Here is a 20254-nt window from a genome sequence, read left to right as displayed (position 1 = left end):
GTTGTTGTGAACAAAAAAGGTTGTGTACGCATCTTTTTCGTTCCAAACGTGAATTAAAAAATATTCTGGTAAGCAGTATATACAGAATATGATAAATGTTGAAAATCGATTAAAACTTCTTCGGTCGATAGATATGCCGTTTGCCGTAGTCGAAACGACCAACGCTTTGGGACGTAGAGAACTCTCGGTGGTGCCTGAAAAATGGATACGGACCTCCAAAACCGGCAACATCATGCTGTGGCCGAACGTGAAGAGAACCCAAGATTTGGACAAAATGCTAAGGGATGAGAGTATCTCGCCCAAAAAAGTGTGGCTCAAGTATAAATGTACGGTGAAGCGAAGTAACCTAGCGTCTTATGATGTGGCGATGGGATTGTCGGCAGAATTGTCTGGTGAATCCTCGTCAGACACTCAGTATGTAATCAAACGGAAGAAAAAGGCTAGTAGCAGGGGACTAAATAGCTTTCAAAACATGTTGGTACTAGACAACGGCAATGGAAAACACATGCCTTCGTCTCCACCGTCTCAGAATCCAGATTCTTTTTCTCTGCTACAACTATCACCCAGAACAAAACAACCACTAGCAGCACCCTTATAAGTAGAACCGACCAAATCAAAAAACCACGCGGCGGTAGCTCACTGTGTCACACCATCAGGAGGCATCATTGAGTCACCCGAAGAATGCGTATATGTGACTTACGAAGCTATGCCGGACCCGAATGTGCTGACAGATACCACAACACAGGCATTATTAAGTGAATTTTTCAGCCAGATTAATTATCGGTTGGATCTTTTGGAGAAGCGGACAGCAGACATCGCTACGCAGAACGAATACATTCTTTATGCCTTACGGAACCTAAACTCTAGGAAAGCGACCTTTGAAGAACCTCCAGCATTCTACTTCAATCCTATTGAACGAGAGGAAGAACTCACGAAACTGGAGCTTCAGTTGGCGGATAACAACTACAGATCGAAGATGGTAAGAGATAACTACCAGTATCGTTGTTTGCGGTTGTTTGCAATCTGCCGCCGCGTTTATTAATTTGTTTTTTTTTTTTTTTTTTTAAGTAGGGTAGCGAACGGCTACGGTAGTGGTTTTTTTCGGCAAGTTTATGCATAAGATTGCTGCAGAGAACCTGCCGTAGAAAACCACTACCGTAGCCGTTCGCTACCCCCGTTTGTTCTTGTTTATGATCATGGCATTTCTTAAAAACTTCCTAACAAAAACAGTTATGTTGATAGCAAAACAGTTAAGCAATAGTTACAGTTGGCCAGAGCTTTCCACCATAAACAACGATCACCTTAATAAAATAAACGAAACAAAAAATCTGTACCTTCATTATATTTTATTTGATAGGTTAAATGGTTGCGTGTGAATTGTACCGGCGACTGTGCGGAAAATCGCATGTTAGGCATTCTTGACATGCTGATCAGCAAAAAAATGCAAACGCAATGCACCTGGACTGGAGCCAGCCGTTTAGGACCAAAACTGGCAATCATGCCAAATCGTAACATTTTGCAGCTGTTCCAAGAGATAGGAAGTGACGATTTGGAAGTAGTTACCCAACAGAAGTTGGCCAGCTTTTTTATGAAAAAGCTGAAGAACTCCCTTAAACGTCTGGTCGCTACAGGGGAACGCAGAGGAACCAGACATGTTAGAAAGAAAGCGACTAACAATCTAACTAGTGGATCGAAAATCAGCTCTTGCGCCAAACGATGCTATTTAAGGCCAGCAAGAAAAACTTGATAAATCAGACAACCAAGTTTTGGAGATAGAATCTGTTCCGGGGCCAAACGATGCTTCAACAAGCGGGCTGCAAGCAGTATGGGCTAATAAATCGGCTCAGCGTTGCAGTGAGTCCGAGACTGAAACAAGTGCCGGTTCGATCGTCGATTCATCAGATGCCTTAGACCATACTGACTTGGTATCTGAATTTGCCGAATAATAATAATGGCTTATTTATTTAATTATATTTGTTTCTTTTAAAATACATACAAATTTAAGCTTTGCAAACTACTTTATTTATTTATTGTATGAATTAATGGGACGAACACGTAACTATCATTCCACTCCATTTCAACTAATTTACATTTAATTTCTTGGCAGTTAATCTTCGAACTTATCTTAGATAAACTATTCTTACGACTTATATAAATATTTAAAAACGATGAATCAAATGGATAGGTAAAGAAATCTTGTTTCGAAGACACAATTTTTCCATAAATTTCCAGCTGAGAGGATTCCAAAACATGATCGAAGCGTACAATTTGGTTTCTGTGGGTAAGAAACCATCCGTTTCTATCGGAATTATCTAAGAAAAAGTTTTCATTTACATCTACTACATTTCTTCGGCAGGATCTGACAAAAGGATAGCTTCGCTGTTGTTTTTTGGCTCTCTTAGAGGTGTAATACTCTGTGGAATTGATTTCGGATAACCTATTCACGACCTGTTCGAGGCTCTTCCATCCGCTTAGAAGAAGGTGTTTTATTTGCTGTAAAGCATTTTCAAACGGATATGCTGAACATGTTTGAAACTATCCAAAACGCTCGACTTCATCTACAATATGTAGCAGATTGTGTACGTTACTAGTCAAATACTGTTCTCCATAGAGTTCTATGAACTCCATGACAAATTTCTCCAACATCTTTCTAGCAACATGCCAGTTGGATTTGTAAATATTTGAAGATAGCATAGTAGCCGAGCAAAAGAATAGTAGAAAGTGTTTATAGGCATCGAATGGTAGAAATTCTTTAAGTGTCACAATACTTGCGTAATGTAAAAAACTACTAAACTCTGAGCCTTTCCAATACGACAAGTATTCCATTCCACGTAGTTTACGATGGATTTCAGAGGGCAATCGAATACCAGCCAATATCTTTGAAATTTTATCAGTTTGTTGCGAAGATAATTTTGTTGCATAACCTAATGTTCCATCTCTCCACCCAAGAAGTAAACGTTTCATGACGCCAAAATCAATTAGGTGCAACCGATCTCCAACGACAATGTCTTCAATTAGATTTAGGTTCGGTAGTTTCACCAAAGGTGTGATGGCTTTTTGATGGTGGTTGTAAGCGTTTTGCCTAAATTTTTCGTCTGTCCGCTTAGCACTATTTGTAGACGTAAAAACAACAGTCCGTGAATCATGTGAGTACTCCCCTTCACCCTCACACTTCAGACAACCATTTTAGGAATTAAAATTAGCAACACCTGGAATAATATTATTTTGAAGTTTATTTTAGCTATCGAAAAATATTCAACGAAATATACCTTTGAGAAACGCACGTGCGGGATTATCACAGATGAAACATTTTAACGTAACGATAATCTTGTAAGTGTTGATTGAAAAGCCATTATTCAGCACATCAATCAGTTCTTCGATTGGTTGTTTTAGAAATTCATCAAGGCTGGTTGGTTTGGTTTTACCATAAAATATAGCAATTGGCATCGGTGCAACTTCAGGCATTTCAACAATATTAAACAAGATAGGCCAAAATTGAAGTTTACTGCTTTTGAAAATCGAAATCCCATCAATGTTTATGCGAATTGAAATATTTAATGACCGATCTGTGAATCTGAGAATGAAAATTTGAAGGCTTGTTTAATAAAGCAAGAAAAGAAAAGGATCTTACCGAAAAAAATCACCCAAACACCGTTTTATTCCTCAAAACCAATACTGTCCACCAGCAGTTTCAATGATTTCGGAAGTTGCTTGACGAGATGTTTCCATTAAAGTTCTTGCGGAGCGAGGCAATCTTTTTCCATCAGTTTTTCTTCTGATTATTTCCATAATTAGATTTATAGATTCATGAGACTGGTTAGTTCTGAGAGCCCAATATCTGCAGCATTCACTCAAATCCATTCGATCCAGTACATCGCAGCTCTTTTTATTTTCGAATGATGAATTTAAATCATCGAATGATTCATCATCACTGGCCCAACATTCATCAACATCACTGTCGTGGTTTTGAAGTATATCTTCTTCTACCGGGAATTCACGGCTTGCACCCGGTTCGAATTTTCTTCTGACCTGCACATTTCTGGGTATCTGAGTGCATGATTGATTTTCTGTAAGGTAAAAATATGTTTACATAGCAAAAGAATTTAAGCACACCAATATTACCTATTGCAGTTATAGCTTTGTTTTCTTTTTCCCATTTAGACAAATTTTTTTCCGATGATAATAAAACAAACCACTTTTTTTATTGTTTTTGAAAAACTCATTTTTTGTCACTAGTCCTGAAGCACGAATTTAAACTTCACATCTGAAAACTTCACTTGCGTCAAAGCCGAGCAAAGTATCGGTCAGAACTAAATATGAACCTTAAAGTGGAAATGAAGTACGACATAGACTTCTCCTGAACTTTCGTGCTGATTAAAAGTACGGATAAAATGCTAACCGAACTTCAATTCTAGTAGTTTTGAAGTTCACGTTTGAACTTGATGTGAACTTCAAAGTTCCAGTGAAGAGGAGCAAGCAGCTTCTTTTGAACTTTCGTGCTGATTAAAGGTACGGATAAAATGCTAACCGAACTTCAATTCTGGTGGTTTTGAGGTTCACGTGTGAACTTTATGTGAACTTTAAAGTTCCAATTAAGAGAAGCAAGCAGCTTCTCATGAACTTTCGTGCTGATTAAAGGTACGGATAAAATGCTAACCAAACTTCAATTCTAGTGGTTTCGAAGTTCACGTGTGAACTTTGTGTGAACTTTAAGGTTCCAATGAAGAGGAGCAAGCAGCTTCTCATGAACTTCAAAGTTGCTTTCTAGTACTGACGGTGCTTTATTTAGAATGAAGTTCGCTTTGTAAGTAATGGGCCCTGTTGTTCAGCAAGAAAGTTCCGCGGAACTAAATCCGAACTTTATGTGAACTTCTAAGTTCGTTTGTTAAGTGAAATTCGAACTTCTGGTTGCTTGGGGAAATACCTCAAATGACAATTCTCCCATATACCGTACGTATGCGAAATGTCATTTAAGACATTTCGAGCAAATTTTTATTCTTCATTTAAAAATCTAAGGAAAATGAGAAACATTTTTTTAAAATCACGCTTTGCTCAGAAAACGCGGCTTTTTCAAATGGTATATAGAAACTGGTGTCCAGCTTTTTACACGCCCTAATGGCGGACGCTAAAATGCAAAATTAAGTATTAAATCATCCACCCTTTTGACAACTTTGCTCATGTCAATTTGAAGTCTTCACGTATGTTATCAAAAGAGAAATAAATCTGGCAACATTTGTGTTGCCAATTCCTCAGAAATCCCAAAACTGATGTAAGCAGAGAGGTTCGCATATCACGAACACGCATTATAGCGACCGCCATTATGGTGCAAAAAAACTGGATAGCTTTACAATTTCTCTCGACAAAATTCAACCAAAGAAAAAAAATCGTCCGTTCAATTCCGGAGTCAAAATATAAGTACTGAACAATCTTCAACATTTCTGAACATCTGGCATCATTCAGAAAAATCAGGACAAATGCTAAAATATGAAAAATAAATCAGGACGCTCCAAACGGATCTCAAAATCAGGACATGTCCTGCTAAATCAGGACGGATGGTATCCCTAACTGCAGATGATGTGTGTAAATCGGTTGAAAAGAAAAATAGTACTTGCATAGCAAAAGACACAATTATGGGTCACTTTTGGCCTTCAAGATCATTTAATTTTCAAAACCATCAAAATCCATCACAAAAGTTATTTCATTGTTGTAAAAGCTAGTAAAATAACCTAATATCTATTTTATTAGGTCGTGATGTATTTTCATGCAAAAGTAATTAAAATAGCCAAAATATAAATAAATTGTGCACCGCAAAACGTGACATTACTACAATTATGGGTCACTTCACTTATTGCACCAAGCAGAATTATTGTTTTTAGTAACATTTTCAATATTTAATCATTTCAATCGTATGATTAGGGTTACAATTGAGTTACAAAAATACCACTGCCAATGAAAATTGTTCAGTTTCGTGAAAATAGACGTATTTGCTTAAAAGTGACCCATAATTGTTGCTGACCCATGATTGTGGAGGCACTGTAATCCCAAAACTTGATGTTTGCAAAAGCGATAGATAGTAACAATGAGATACATAGACGTCGGGATCGTAAGCGGAATCTTATCTCCACAGAATCTGAAGACTCAGCAGCGCTAGTGTACAAGTAATGTTATAATGTATTTCTGTTAGAAAAGGAGAGTGGGTAATGTTGGTATTCTGGTGTATTACGATGTGTAATATTCCGAATTAAGCTCAGAATTGCCGAGACACCCTTCTGAAGGCCAGAAAACGATCAAAATATAAATTGATCCCAAATTGAACTCAGAGGGGCCGAAACCTTCTCTAAACGCCAGAAAAACCCAAAACAGAAAAAGATCCCAAAATTAACTCAAAATGGTTGAAAACCTCTTTTGAAGGCCAAAAAACGGTAAAAATAGAATATGATCCCAAATTAAGCTCAGAATCGCCTGAAACCTCTTCTAAAGGCCAGAAAAGGCAAATATAAAGATCCCTAATTAAGCCCTGAATCGCCGAAAACCGTTTCTAAATGTCAGAAAGGCCAAAACAGAAAATGATTTCAAATTAAGCTCATAATCGCCAGAAAACTCCTTTTGAAGGCCAAAAAAGAAGCCCAGAATGGCCGAAAACCTCTTCCAAAGGCCAAAAAAGAAAATGATCACAAATTAGGCTCAGAATCGTCTAAAACCCCTTTCTAAAGGCCAAAAAAGAAAATGATTGGAAATTAAGCCGAATGACTGAGAAAAAACGCGCAACTATTCCACCTCAGTTATAAAAACAAAACTTTTGGTTGGCAATATTACCGAGCGGGTAATATTTGATAATTTTCTTTCAAATAAATGATGGGCGACGTAAAAATCATTCTCTATAATCATGTAAAATATTGATATAATTTTTCTCTACTGTCAATAAAACACGTTTCACATTTTCACATAGCTCCACAGTGGGACGAAAAGGTTGGCCAGTGTTTCTGCGTCATCGACTGCGTAGCAGCTACGTTCAGACGATTTAATCTTTAGTATGGCAATTGAATAGAAAGCCAAGACACAGTATCGCATCCACGAATTGAATCCGTCTGTTACGGATACCGGTCAAACACAGCTTTCCGGCACGCGAGTTGTCATGAGGCAATCCTTGATAATGTTGATGTCCAGATCAGAACCACCGGATGTGGTTGCGAGCGTAGGCTGAACGTTTCTGTTGTATTCAATAACTGACGGAACGTCTGGATGATGATGATGTTGGTGATGCTGGTGAAAATCAAATTTGTGACGATCGGCTGACGGTGAAATTTGATGCCGGTCCAATCCAATACTGTTGCTTAGGTCACCTGAATCTATTGGATTGAGATAGTACGAGTTGGCAGAATAGTTTGAATATGCGTAACATGACTGCTCCTGTGGGATGGGGGAAAGGGTATATTTTCTTAGTGTTTTTAAACTCACTTGAAGGGTGCTAACCTTTTCCTTAGAACTAGGGATTGGCGATGATGCCATTGATGAGGAGGAAACTGTTAAAAAAATGACTTAGTTGTTATGGTAACAAATTTTGAAAGTTCCTAACAATGCTGTTCAAACAACTTACGCATATTGAACTGCGCTGGAATTACGTCCGGATCGGGCTCGTCCTCATTCGAATCCTTTGACGAATTTTTTCTTCTTAAGCTTGTGCGCTGTTGCGATTGGTGCTGGCTTTGTGCATTTTTTAGCTGTTTTACAACGTAGAAACGAAATAATAAAATTTAGTTTAATAACGATAGTTGTTGGAAGAATAAATTTTTTTCATGATTACTTCTCGTCGAAGCTATGCAAACGTAATGAAAAAAGATGTGATAAACCATACATTGATACTTGGCTCTATATATTTTATTCGCAGATGAATGGGAAGTATTGAACGCGGTATACCCACAACTGGTGCACTTGCCATGACTGGTTCTTCATTTACACAATGAACTAAGATCTTCTATATTATTAAACCCAAGTGAATCCAGATCTGCACCGGAAGCACTAATAAACGCTTTTATATTTTCAGCTTGCTGTGTCTGCGGCTCAATCAACATGTCACTGTTATCTTTCCGCATCCACTTGTGCTTTTGTTTACAGCAGCATTTTCAAATGTTCACAAACGAAATACGGCTCCAATCATCGCGTCATACAATTTGTTTTGGTTTTACTGAGCCGTGCAACGCATCAGATCCGGTGACATGCAGATTACCAATGTAATTGATAATTGAAGTGCAGAAGTCGCGGATGAAGTTGGACGGGAAAATTCAGTGTTCCAAAACTTCGAAAACAATCAAAACCCTTTGCTCTTTTCTCTAGCACTACATGCACAATGTCGATGATACTCATCAATCGTTCATAAGGCAGATGATTATTTGCTTTAGAACATTATTCAGCGAAATTTGTTGTTGTTTTTTCAGAAATGGATTATCACCTGTTGCAACGTGTTTACAAAAAAGTGATAGAGTGAACAAATTGTACTGTACATTTAAAAAAAAAAAAATAAATTTAATCTGACCTCTCCGATATTCCTCGATGCAACATAGTACTATGCAAATTGACCCCTTAACCCAACGCTACAAGCTTCCGGGATGAATTGTTCAAATCGATTTGGATGGGGTGCTTACCTTCAAACAATTAGTTCCGCACTCGAAATCGCTGGATATCACAATATTTTTTGTTTGCTGTGCAATTTTAATATCACCCGTTTTGCTGTCGGTTCGCAGAAGTCGCCGTTGTCGGCGCCAGCAGCAGTTGGCCCAGCATCGGGTGAGGTACGCTTTGGTTGAAATCGAGAGAGCCAATATTATGATGGTAAGCAGGACTCCAAGAGCTATTGGCAGCCATTCGGTCGAGTGTTTGCTCGCTGCAATTATCGGTCAATCCGTCAGTTTGGCGAATGAAGAGGATTAGGATTGGAGCACACAATTGAGCAGGATTGCGAGAGAAGTAATAGGCACGCGATGTTCTATGTAAAATAAAAGCGGGCGAAGCGCCCTCGCAAACAATGATCAGTGGATATGTACGTACCTATCCGGAAAGGATGGATATGGCCAATTTCGAAGTTGGAAATAACCACGCCAGGGCTGTGTCCTTTTGGGTTGATGGCATACACCACACACGATAGTGAGTTGTTTTCCAGCGACATCAAAACGGCCAGTTTTTCTAGTCGGTCCAGAAAAAAGTACGGTTCATGTTTGTTGGAGAAGTTAAACCTAGAAAAGCAATTCATGTAGATGGATTTCTCTTAAATATATTATCTCTAGAAGGTAATACAGGTTGGAATCTATTCGTATTTTTTTCAGTTTTTATTGCATATGTTTTAGTACATCAATCTATAATATGTACATTTTATCAATATTAGATGTAGCTAGGAGGAAAACTGATCTGTAAATTAAAACTAGATTAAAAACAAAAATATGTAATTTGACTTTTTAGATTTTTTTTGCTACATTACTTTGTATGTACGCAAAATGTTATTCCGAAAAACATGACAATTAAAACCTCAAACTATACAAGAAAAAGAGATAAACTTTTGGCGTAGAGTTACATCTTATTTAAGTAGAATGGCATGTCAAAAAATCGAGAATGGAGTGAAACAACAGAATGAAACATTTCAAACGTACCTAAATTTATTACCACTGAACGGATTTCGGTCATTCTAGTTTATGGAATCATAATTTGAAATACTGTTTTTTGGAGAGTGGCTAAAGTTCATAGCTAATTCGATTATAATTCAGCCAATTGCGTGTCCACAATGATGCAATCAAGGCACAAACGATGCACGGCGATAAAATGTTACATAAGCAAACTTTCAGTAGGGGAATAATCTCGAAGACTACAGATTGGACGAAAAAACGAAAAATTTGTTTGCCGTTTGTCAGCAATGTTTTTTTTTGGCAAGTGGTAACATTTACTCCTAAAATAAATTATTTCGGGGTGCTTAAAGCGCCATCGGTGTTATCACATTAGTAGAGTTACCATTTGGTTGGAGTTAAAAATCAGGACAAGACAACTTTTTTCCAGCAAAAATTTGATCTAAGCTATTTTCATTTTTTGAGATATCAATAAATAAAACACGGATTTTAAGATTTGCACTTAAAAATACGCCAAAAGACTTATATTTAACGTATTTCTCGAACGATTCAATTTTGCAATTTTGATTTATTAGGCGTTAGTAGATACCTAAAAAATGCAAACTGTTTGGAAAAACTCAGCAATTGTCAAAAAACGTTTAACAGTTTCAACAACTAGGCAATTTCTCTCGTCAAGATTCAACCTAAGAAAAAATTCGTTCGAAATAAGTTCGTTTCTTCCCGGAGTCAAGATGAAAATACTGAACTGCTGCTTTTTTGAATATCCAGCATTATTCAGAAAAATCAGGACAAATGCTAGAATATGGAAAATAGATCAGGACGCTCTCAAAATCAAGACATGTCCTGTTAAATCAGGACGGATGGTATACACATTAGTGACTCCCGGTAATTCTGTTAACTTTCTATTCATTGGAAATTTCCATTAAAGTATAACGCGGGATGATTTTCGTTCGATTGTTATTTACAGCAGTTTATTTCTTTTAACATAATTATCGTACGATTATGTTGTATAGTTGCATCATTCGGCAGTTAGTTCTGTGTTACCCATGACTCAATTTAATTTTTCAAACTAGCCCGGTAATCAAAATATGATCGCATTTAGTGAGGAACAATTCTTTTTCTTGGACTTTTAGTGTCCTTTTTTAATCACTTGGCATAAATGTAGAACTTTGGCTACACATTTTATAATTTGCAAGCAAAGGTTTGTTTCATTTAGTATTTGGCCGTTCTTTTTATTTACTGCAGCGCCTCTAGTTGTCGCACCGAGAAACTAATGACAGCGTTTTGAAGGTTTGTTTACTTAGTGGTGGAAATTTCGTTGGGATTGGTACATGTGTTGAAAAGTTATCCAAAATGGAACGCGAGAGACGAGAAAAAAATGTGCACACCTACGTTGAAAACCCAACATGGTCAGGAGTAATGATCGCCAAGACCCTCAAATAACCGAAATCGACTGTGAATACCGTGCTCAAACGGGACACTTTGACGGTGGATCGTGCTGAACAAACCAAACGTAGGAGTAGAACATTGGATCGGAAACTACGAGCGAAGGTCATTAGGGCGTCCGGAATAATCCTGTAGTGTCCCTCCGTGATTTGGCGAAAAGGTTCAATGCAGTACATAGTACAGTTCGTCGAATCTGTATGCGTGAAGGATTACGGTCGTATCATGCCAGCAAACAACTCAACAGGACGCTTGAACAGAACCTGGTTGCCAGGACCCGAGCAAGAAAGCTATACGAGCATGTCAAAATGGACTTTGGACTAATTCCGGGTCGGAAAATTTACCTCGCTAACCGTAAGGGTAATGCTCCAGGTAGGTTTGAATTTGTTTTCGCGGATAAATACTCCCGCAAGTTGATGAATTGACAAGCCATCAACTACCGTTTATCCAGTCACACTAATAGCGAATTTCTTTATTCCACTGCGCTCGGGCAAATCTGCCGAGCAATAAAAAAACGGTATCGCGATTCACGACGCAAGTGAGGAAGAGATGCCAGATAATTGTTTACGAACTAAGCACGTGCGGTAGTGGGTTGAAGCTGACAAATTTTACAGTGCGCTTCGGGCAGCAAGCCAGGTCAAAACTGGGTCAAAATCGAGCGAATGAAGAAGGGTTTTGACAGCAGTTAGTGTGCTTCCAGGTCAAAACGAGGTGAGCTGGTGAAATAAAGAAATTCGACGTGTTCGACGAAAAGTTCGAGAATTCATCAGAACTGCAGACAAATAATTTTTCTTGTATTTTTTCCGTCAAGTTGAAAAAAAATCCTGCAAAAACATATTTTTACAAATTTTGTGCAATATTTCCTCATGGAGAAATCGGAAATTGTATGCGACCAAATTCTAAACGAAACAAACCTAAAGGAAATTGAGCATTGCTTCAAGAACGTGTTTTTTCCCTGAGAGGGGTCGATTGTAATTTGTACTTGACAGTAGGAATGAAACTCTTTACTTTCGGCTAACGTTCATTGTAACAGGATTAGTTTGTTTGTAGCCTTTAGACTAGCGAACCTATACATTAGAGAAATGACAAGACACTCACCGTTAAGGCAACTGTCAACATCAAAACGGATAACGGCAATGCAAAATGATACAACTCGCCCGTTTTGATGTTGACAGTTGCCTTAACGGTGAGTGTCTTGTCATTTCTCTAATGTATAGGTTCGCTACTTTAGACCCAGCGTGTTTAGTTAGCTCGCCTAGTAACAACAAACATAAAGATGTTTGAGCTTGGCTGCTTTGACGCTTATCTTCGGTGTAATTTTTATTACAGAAAAAGAGCAATTCCACAAAAAAACTTAATGTGGGTTTCAACAGAGCGACAGTGAACGGGCTTAATGTGGGTTTCAACAGAGCGGCAGTGAACGGGCGAAATGCGATTAAAAAACGATGTTAACGATTCGAATGATTTATTTTAACTGAACTGATCTTTTAAATTTCGTGTTCTCTTATAGCCTAAATCTTCCAAAAAACAAGAACAATAAATGATATTGTATCAAAGTGGAGAGAATAGAAGTTTGACTTCTATTTGCCCTTATTTTGCTGATCTGTCTGGGAGTCTGGGAGGGTCGCTATATTCCGGCACAACAAACGGGCAACCAATTTAATTGATCATTTTTATTTGGCTGAAACTTCGCAATGACGTTTCTATAGGCAAAAAATGCCATTTTGTGCTATTGGTTGAATTTTTTTGGACACGACTCATTTTCGAGAAGCTATTGAAAAATGCTATTTTTGGAAGGTATTGATGATTACTAATATTTTCAGGGCCAAAACGGTTTGTTTGATCGGTGTGACGTCTCAGGCAGAGTTGTAGAAAAAATGTACACTCTAAAAAATACCATTGAATTTTTGAAAAAAAAAGTTGAAAGAAAAATTAAAAATTAACTATCTAAAAAAGTTCATTTTTTTAAAATCTAATTTTTTTCATAAAAACTACAAACGATGCAATCGGGCCGATCATGGGGAAATCAAGGAAAACAAGGTATAATTTTTTGAAAAATTTTAAATTTAAAAAAAAATTTTTTTTGGAGCAATTTTTTTTTTGGAAGGACGAAATTGATATCTACAACTTTGCTGAAGACACTATGCCAATCATGTAAACCGTTTTGGCTGTAGAAATATTTTTATTTTCCAATACAGCACTCTGTTGAGGATAATCCTCCCAAGCACCTTCCCCGCAGTGTCCAGCAGGCTGATAGGCCTGTATGGCATTGGATCCCCTGGCGGTTTCCCAGTCTCGGAAGTGAGACCAATCTCTGCCGCTTCCACCTCTCCGGGAAAAGGCAGTCATCCAGGCACCTCTGCATAACTGCCCGAATCAGCCCGGGAGCCGTTTTTATCGCCAGCCTGATTCCATCCGGACCTGGTGTCTTGCTCATCTTAAGGGAGTTGGCGATCATGATGAGTTACTCATTCGTTACTCTTACATCTCCCTCGATCTCGATACGGCTGCCGTCGCTCACAGAATGTAAGTTTTCGGCTGGTTGGCCGACCATCACTGGTCTGTGTCTGAGATACTGGGACGTCGGACGTAAGACTCTACTACCGGAGGCCAAGGACTTAGCTCGTGGCGTGGAAAGAGTCCCTCGGTGATACGCTCCAGCATCGCTGGTGATAGCTTTTCAGGCGCCAGCGAGCCTTTGGTCTTGCCATTACGATCCTGCATGCGTTACCCCACGGGTTCGTGCTGGCTCTCGCGCATAGTCTATCGAAGCAGGCCTTCTTGCTTGCCTTTATCGCACTTTTTAGCATCGGTCTTGCAGAACCGTTTGCTGCACGGCGCTCTATACTCTGTTTTTCGTTTCGCGCACGCTGCATCCCTCGTCTTTCACGGAAGCACGCACTGCGCGTCAGTCCACTAGTAACCCGGTGGCGTCCTCCTAGGTTAGCGAGCCCTAGGTATAGTGGCGTCACACGTCCCACGCATGGCAATTAGTTCGAATACCTCGGCATCAAACTGCGATGTCTTCCACCCGTGGACGGTCGGAGTGTTGGTTCCACCCGTCGCTTGTCGCCTCTCGTTGTTGTCTACACTATAGCACACAGGCTGATGGTCGCTATCAGTGTATCCATCATCTACCCTTCAGTTCTAGATCAGTCCTGGGCTGAAGAACGTCACGTCGATGATCGACTCCGCACCATTTCTGCTGTATGTACATCTGTTCCCAACGGCCAGATCCAGGTTGAGCTTTGCCAGATCCTCCAACAAGATGACCCCTCTGGTCCGTAAAGCGACTTCCCCACTTAACAGCCCAAGTGTTGAAGTCGCCCGCCACCACCAACGGCGTTAGGCCCGTTAGCTCCATGGATAACAGGTCAACCAGCTGGATGAACCTTTCGGTAGAAATAACAACTACAGTAGAACACTCCGTTATCTTAGCAATCACGTGCCCTTCTTCTGAGGTTGGAACAATTTCCTAAACCTAGAACTTACTCGTCGTTCGTATGGGGCCGCCATAGTCATCTTCTGTGTCATCTTAACGATTTGCTTGTTGACGGTTATACGTTCTTCTGTACCGCGCATCCTGCTTGTTGCGTTAGTCCTCCCCGTAGGTATTTATGACACTCACACGAGTTTCATCATACAAGTAGCAGTTTTGTTCATCGTCACATCGCTCTTGTTTAAGGACGACCACGTGTTTTCAATTGATGCAATTATGCAATTATTAAGTTGCAGATAATAACTTCGCGGAAAACCGTTGAAAAAACTTTTTTTTACAAAAAAAAAAATTCAAAAATTAACTATTTCAAATAGCTTATTTTTCAAAAAAGATGTTTTGAAATGCCCGGTTTAGAGACGTTATATTTTAGAAGATATTGATTTTTATACCGCATTCGTGATAGCACGAAACGTATTTTTTTTCAAGTCTGTAACATAAAAGTTAGTTTCTAGCTATCCGTGATGAATTGGGTACTTTTTTCGTTTTCGGAAATTGTCTGTAAGGAACAATGCGCCTCCATTGATGTAATCTATAATGCTTCTATGCATAATGTTATACATAGACTAGTACGACTAGATTCCAGTGAAGAATGTTTGATTATTTGATTACCATAGCAAATATTAGGCCGTATAAATAAAAGCATTTGCTTCATAGACGAAGCAACGCATATGCATATCATTATCCATTATTGAAAATTTTATTTTTGTGCAATTCCCCAAAAATCAGGCAGCCAATTTGCACAGACGTTTCTGTGGGCAAAAGATGCCATTTTGGGCTATTGGTTTTATAAAAAAAAACTAATTTTTGCGAAGACGTCAAACCGATCAAACGAATCGTTTCGGCTCTAAAAATATATATTTGTAATCATCATTACCTTCCCAACATAGCAATTTTAAATAGCTTCTCAAAAATGAGTCGTTTATATTTTAAACATAAAACCACGAAACGGCATCGTTTGCTCATAGAAACGTCTATGTAAAGTTTCAGCCAAATCAAAAATAACAATTATAAAAAAAAAATAAAACTGGGACATTTCTTGTGGAATTACTCTTCTAGTAAAGTGCCTATGTTCATCCATCCTATGTCGCGAGTCAACCCGTGAATGAAATGAAATATAATTCCCCATAAGCATTCAGCTCTAAGCTTTCGGTACTGTCTGATGCACAACAATTGCTGACCAAACGACCGTGATACCATCACTATACAGTCCTATCCCCAGCGTTAAGTTTATTACGAGTGGTACCGTTCTTCGAGGGTGTCTGTGCGGTACCTATTTAAGCATACGCATTAATGTACGCACCTTCTATTTCCGGTCCTTTTGGAGACTAATTCCAGCATAAACATTTGCGGTAGACCTCCGTCATAGCCAGGTGCGCACTGGATCTCGGCAAACTGTTGCGTCCGGTTGAACAGGGTGCAGTTGCTTACCGGTGCCGGAAGATCTGGCGGATGCCAAGCAAGCCGGTGCCGCAGTCAATCATTAGCATTTTGCGTGGGTGTTGTTGCGTGCGGATGTTACCCATCCCGATGGCCACCAGTCGTTGCATTCGGTCATTCGTGGGTAGTCAGGGACATCGTAGTAAAGTCGCCAACGTAGGTTGAATGTTTTGAAAACAAAAGAGTGTGATGGAAAGTTAATTGCGAGTGAAGGGAATGGTCACATTAGGGTGAATGGATTGAAAAGCGAACATGTTTTCTGCTAGCAAGGTACTGTACCTGCGAAGGAAACTTGAAATAAGCAAGGTTCACTTTGGGTGCCAATTTCATTCGAAGCCCAGCACGAAAGAGTTCCATAATCCTGTGAATAGTATGAGCAAGTTTTAGTTCAGTTGAGCCTAAATAATGACGATGGTGGCTTTCCGCTAAAACTGTGAAATTCTTACTTGCTCGGTTACGGGTGTGTAAGGCAGTACACTGTAGTTTCCATAGTTGGAGTACCTGTTCGAGTCGACTGTTAGTATTTCCGCGGAATTATTGAAGCGCCAGTGAAAGGACCTGCCGAAGAAGGAAATAGTAGAAAACATAAAAATGATGCTAGTTAGTAATTAATTCGGCTGGTTGACGTCGAATGAAGCAGTGAAAAAGTTTGCAAACAGAACCTTTAGGTTTAATTAACCATACATTGAGAAAATTTTTAATAAGCTAATCTTCCTTCACTGAACCGTGAGTTACTGTTACTTTTTGTGCTTCCGCGCAATGTGGCTTTGCCACTGGATGGGAGTGTGAAGCTGACATATAGAACATTATAAAAAGATATGAAAAAAAAACTTTCCGAGGCAGTTACTCGGAAAAATCTCAACGCAATACCATCCTGAAGTAAACCTTTTAATAAATAAACACGCTCTTTAGTTTTGTTTTATATGGAACGCAAAGCCATGAGGCCCAGGAAAGTGAAGTTTCGTTTTCAAACAGAAACTCGCTACCTTCAAAGAATAACTTTATATGACGTTGCTAATACACGGTTTTAAAACGATTTGTTGATTAGGTCGGGGGGAAGTTGAAACTGGTGTATAATGAGCGTTGTGCGAGAAACGAAATGTTGATGTTTGAAAGCAACTTTCTGGCAAATTTATAATATTACTCGAGTCGAAAGTTGGCTATAGAAACAGAACCCTTCAATTAGCAGTTCGGGTGTGTACAACGGTATGTTTGCCGGCTAACATATGCTGCTTTTTGAACATCTAGTGTCAGTTATTATCCACGAGATTTATATTTTCAATTTATTCCTGGTATGAAAACGTTCCTGGCATCGTCGTTCGTTTTTACAACTGAATTCGTAATGCATATTCTAATACAATATTGAGCAATGAGTTCAATGTTGAATAGGCAGTAAGATTTTGTGATAGTAAAAATAGTAATTGCATTCGTATGCATGAAATATTCATAAAAAAATTGAAACTCTGGAAACCTATACAAAAGAAAACTTTTAGAAACAAGTTTCAAGGAATTTATTATATTTCGCGAATAAAAACTTAAAAACTGAGCTCGTTCCTAATTCAAACCAAAATAGTCTTAAATTTATCGTCAAACGAGGCATTCTTCATCTTTCAGGACATGTTTTCAGGAGTTGTTTTGCGAAAAAATGGTTTCTTGGTTTTCAACAAAATATCAACGCAGTTCCACGGATACATTACAAAGTGAAACTGTAGTATTGCTCGGAGGCAAACCAAGACAACACTGATAGTGGAAACAATCGTGATAACGTTGGTGGAGTTGTATACATATATATTCATGTATCCCAGTAAACTTTACTGATAGAAAAGTTTTTAAAATCGCTGAACAAGCGGTATACAAAATTCACCGAATGTACATTTTCTCGGAAGCTCCCAACTGAAAATTTGGGTGTCACCCCTTAAAGTTGAAGTGGAATTATCTTGCAAGCAATAGGAGAAAGTGTATCCTCCGCCCTCACCATGCTACTTCAGGGGCTGGAAGAGACCATTGACGTCAACGGGGTCATAGCGCTAGTTTTGCCTACGCACTAAACCTGTGTCGAATGAACAGAAGGTCAAATTCAGAAACGGAATGTTAGCATCTGGGCTTTTTTCGGATCCGAAAAACACCGATAGTAGGAGAATTTGGCTTGATCGACGCGGCATTTACGTCGTAAAGCAAGTTATGCCAAAACTGTTGAAGCCCCGAACAATAATTAGTAAAATACCACAGAACCTTCCTTTATTTGGTTATGTAAGATAACAGAACGTAAAAAAAACGTTTTTAGTTGTATCCGGATATTCTGTCTTACAAAAATCAGCCGAGAGTGCAGTGAGATTATTTTTACAGTAGCAAAACAAAACATATTGAGCGATCTGTTATTTTACTAGCAAAATTGATGTCGAAGTTTGAATGGTGACTTCCAATTTCTAGAAAACGACTTAAAATAGTCGAATACCACCTAGTTTGAGTAGGTACTTCTGGAATGTGAATAAAAAAAATTGTTATAAAAATTGATCAATTTCGCCCCGTTCCAGGGTACCACTGTTGTAGCGCTACAAGGTACAATGGCTCCAAACCAAAGAAATGACTGGTTTCACGGTGAATGCAATTAGTCGAGTAGAAGAACGCAGCACGAGCGAGAATACTGAAACACCGTATGAGAGCGAACGCGGAACGATATCGACGGTTACGGAACAGCCCCAGCCAGCAGGAGGATCGAAATCATCTTGCAATGGAAAAGCTGTACTAAGCTAACGACACTCGAAAGTTCTACAGAGAAGCTGAACCGCTCCCGTAAAGACTACGTGCCGCAGGCCGATATGTGCAGGAGCTTGAACGGTAACCTCTTCAAGGACGATTCCAGCCCCCGATCTCCTGGAGGTGGCCGGCTGAAAAACAATAAGCTGCTGGAGTGGACCAACTTCCCAGCGAGATGTTCAAATACGGTGAAGTAGCACTGGATAGATTGTCAATATCTGGGATGAAGAACGAGTACCGGAGGAGTTGATGAAGGGTATAGTGTGTCCCGTGTATAAAAAGGGCGATATGCTGGAGTGGGCAAGCACCCTGCTGAACGCCGCCTACAGGATACTCTGCCGTCGACTATCAACGTTTGCAAAGCAGTCCTTGGTGCATTACCAGGCGGGATTCATGGGTGCCCACGCCATCATGGATCAGATATTCGCAGTTCGGCAGCTTATACAGAAATGCCGCGAATACAACGTGCCCACACATCGTCTATTCATCGAATTCAAATCGACATACTACACAATCGATCGAGACCAGCTATGGTAAATTATGCACGATTACAGCTATCCGAACAAACTAACGCGGTTGGTCAAAGCGACGATGGATAGAGTGAGGTGTGTAGTTGGAGTATGGGGGGCATTCTCGAGCCCCTTCGGAATTTGAAGAGGTTTAAGGCAAGGTGATGGTCTCACGTGCCTACTGTGCAATATTGCCCTGGAATTCGCATAAGGCGTCGTACACAAATTACGTAACGCTAAAAATCTAGATTTCAGACCCCCTCCCCCCTATGTAACGATAGGTAACGTACGAAATGACTCTCTCCCCCTAAAATTATGTAACGCTGATCAGCCTGACCCCCCTCCGAAATTTTCAATTCCGAGCAAACATCACAGTTACATAACTGTCTCTACATTACCCCCCCCTCCCCCCTACGTAACAATAAATAACGCAGACTCAACCCCCCTCCCCCCCTTCATGCGTTACGTAATTTGTGTACGACGCCTAAGAAGAGCGGGGATTAACACGAGTGGCACGATATTTCAAAAGTCGGTTGAACTGTTTGTGAAGATGGCGGACACGTACATCGGATTAAAGGCTGAAGACAAACGGATTGGACTGGTCATCAATGCATTGAAGACGAAGTACATGAAAGGAGAGGTTCACGAGAAGACAGTGCTAATCTCCTACCCCGAGCTCAAGTTGGTGGTGATGAAATTAAGGTGCTCGACGAGTTCGTGTACCTGGGCTCACTGGTAACTGTCGACAACGATACCAGCAGAGAAATTCATCGACGCGTTATGGCGGAAATCACGCATACTCCGGAAAACGCTCCAATCTAGTAGAATTCGCCGCCGCACCTAGTTGACCATCTACAGAACACTGACCGGTAGTCCTAGATGGTCATGAGACATGGACTATGCTTGTGGAAGACCAACGCAACCTTGCGGTCTTCGAGCGAAAGGTGTTGCCTACCATTTTCAGTGGAGTGTAGATGGAGAACGGAGTGTGGAGAAGG

General features: G+C 39.7%; 2 protein-coding genes across 3 annotated transcripts in view; one reads left to right on the top strand and one right to left on the bottom strand.

The window, feature by feature from the left end:
* Positions 1–577: 577 nt before the first annotated feature.
* Positions 578–1747, top strand: LOC129728524 (uncharacterized). Its single transcript, XM_055686969.1, has 2 exons — positions 578–979; positions 1358–1747. Exons 1-2 carry the CDS (start codon positions 707–709, stop codon positions 1745–1747), a joined length of 663 nt encoding a protein of 220 aa, XP_055542944.1. The 5' UTR covers positions 578–706.
* Positions 1748–6865: 5118 nt separating this feature from the next.
* The window catches only part of LOC129726939 (MAM domain-containing glycosylphosphatidylinositol anchor protein 1-like), a 146952-nt gene continuing 133563 nt past the window's right edge, over positions 6866–20254 (bottom strand). The window contains exons 12-19 of one of the 2 annotated variants that reach the window (XM_055684230.1): positions 16437–16548; positions 16270–16351; positions 15854–15995; positions 9046–9230; positions 8643–8881; positions 7598–7721; positions 7474–7523; positions 6866–7410 (exon numbers count right to left, since the gene is read on the bottom strand). In XM_055684230.1, coding sequence (XP_055540205.1) covers positions 7105–7410; positions 7474–7523; positions 7598–7721; positions 8643–8881; positions 9046–9230; positions 15854–15995; positions 16270–16351; positions 16437–16548 — 1240 coding nt within the window. In that variant the 3' untranslated portion in view covers positions 6866–7104. The remainder of the gene's footprint in view (positions 7411–7473; positions 7524–7597; positions 7722–8642; positions 8882–9045; positions 9231–15853; positions 15996–16269; positions 16352–16436; positions 16549–20254) is intronic. The other variant, XM_055684231.1, reaches the window with a different exon arrangement.

Source organism: Wyeomyia smithii, chromosome 3, assembly GCF_029784165.1.
Source record: "Wyeomyia smithii strain HCP4-BCI-WySm-NY-G18 chromosome 3, ASM2978416v1, whole genome shotgun sequence".
NCBI classification, from domain to species: domain Eukaryota; kingdom Metazoa; phylum Arthropoda; class Insecta; order Diptera; family Culicidae; genus Wyeomyia; species Wyeomyia smithii.
Note: the sequence above shows the minus strand (reverse complement) of the source record. Positions and strands in the feature narration are given on the sequence as shown.

What these genes read in the sequence shown, in the direction of transcription:
- LOC129728524 (XM_055686969.1), top strand. Translation starts at nt 707, where the DNA reads ATGCCGGACCCGAATGTGCTGACAGATACCACAACACAGGCATTATTA. An exon ending in ACAACTACAGATCGAAGATG is followed by an intron (nt 980 to 1,357) that starts GTAAGAGATAAC and finishes TTTATTTGATAG; the next exon opens with GTTAAATGGTTGCGTGTGAA.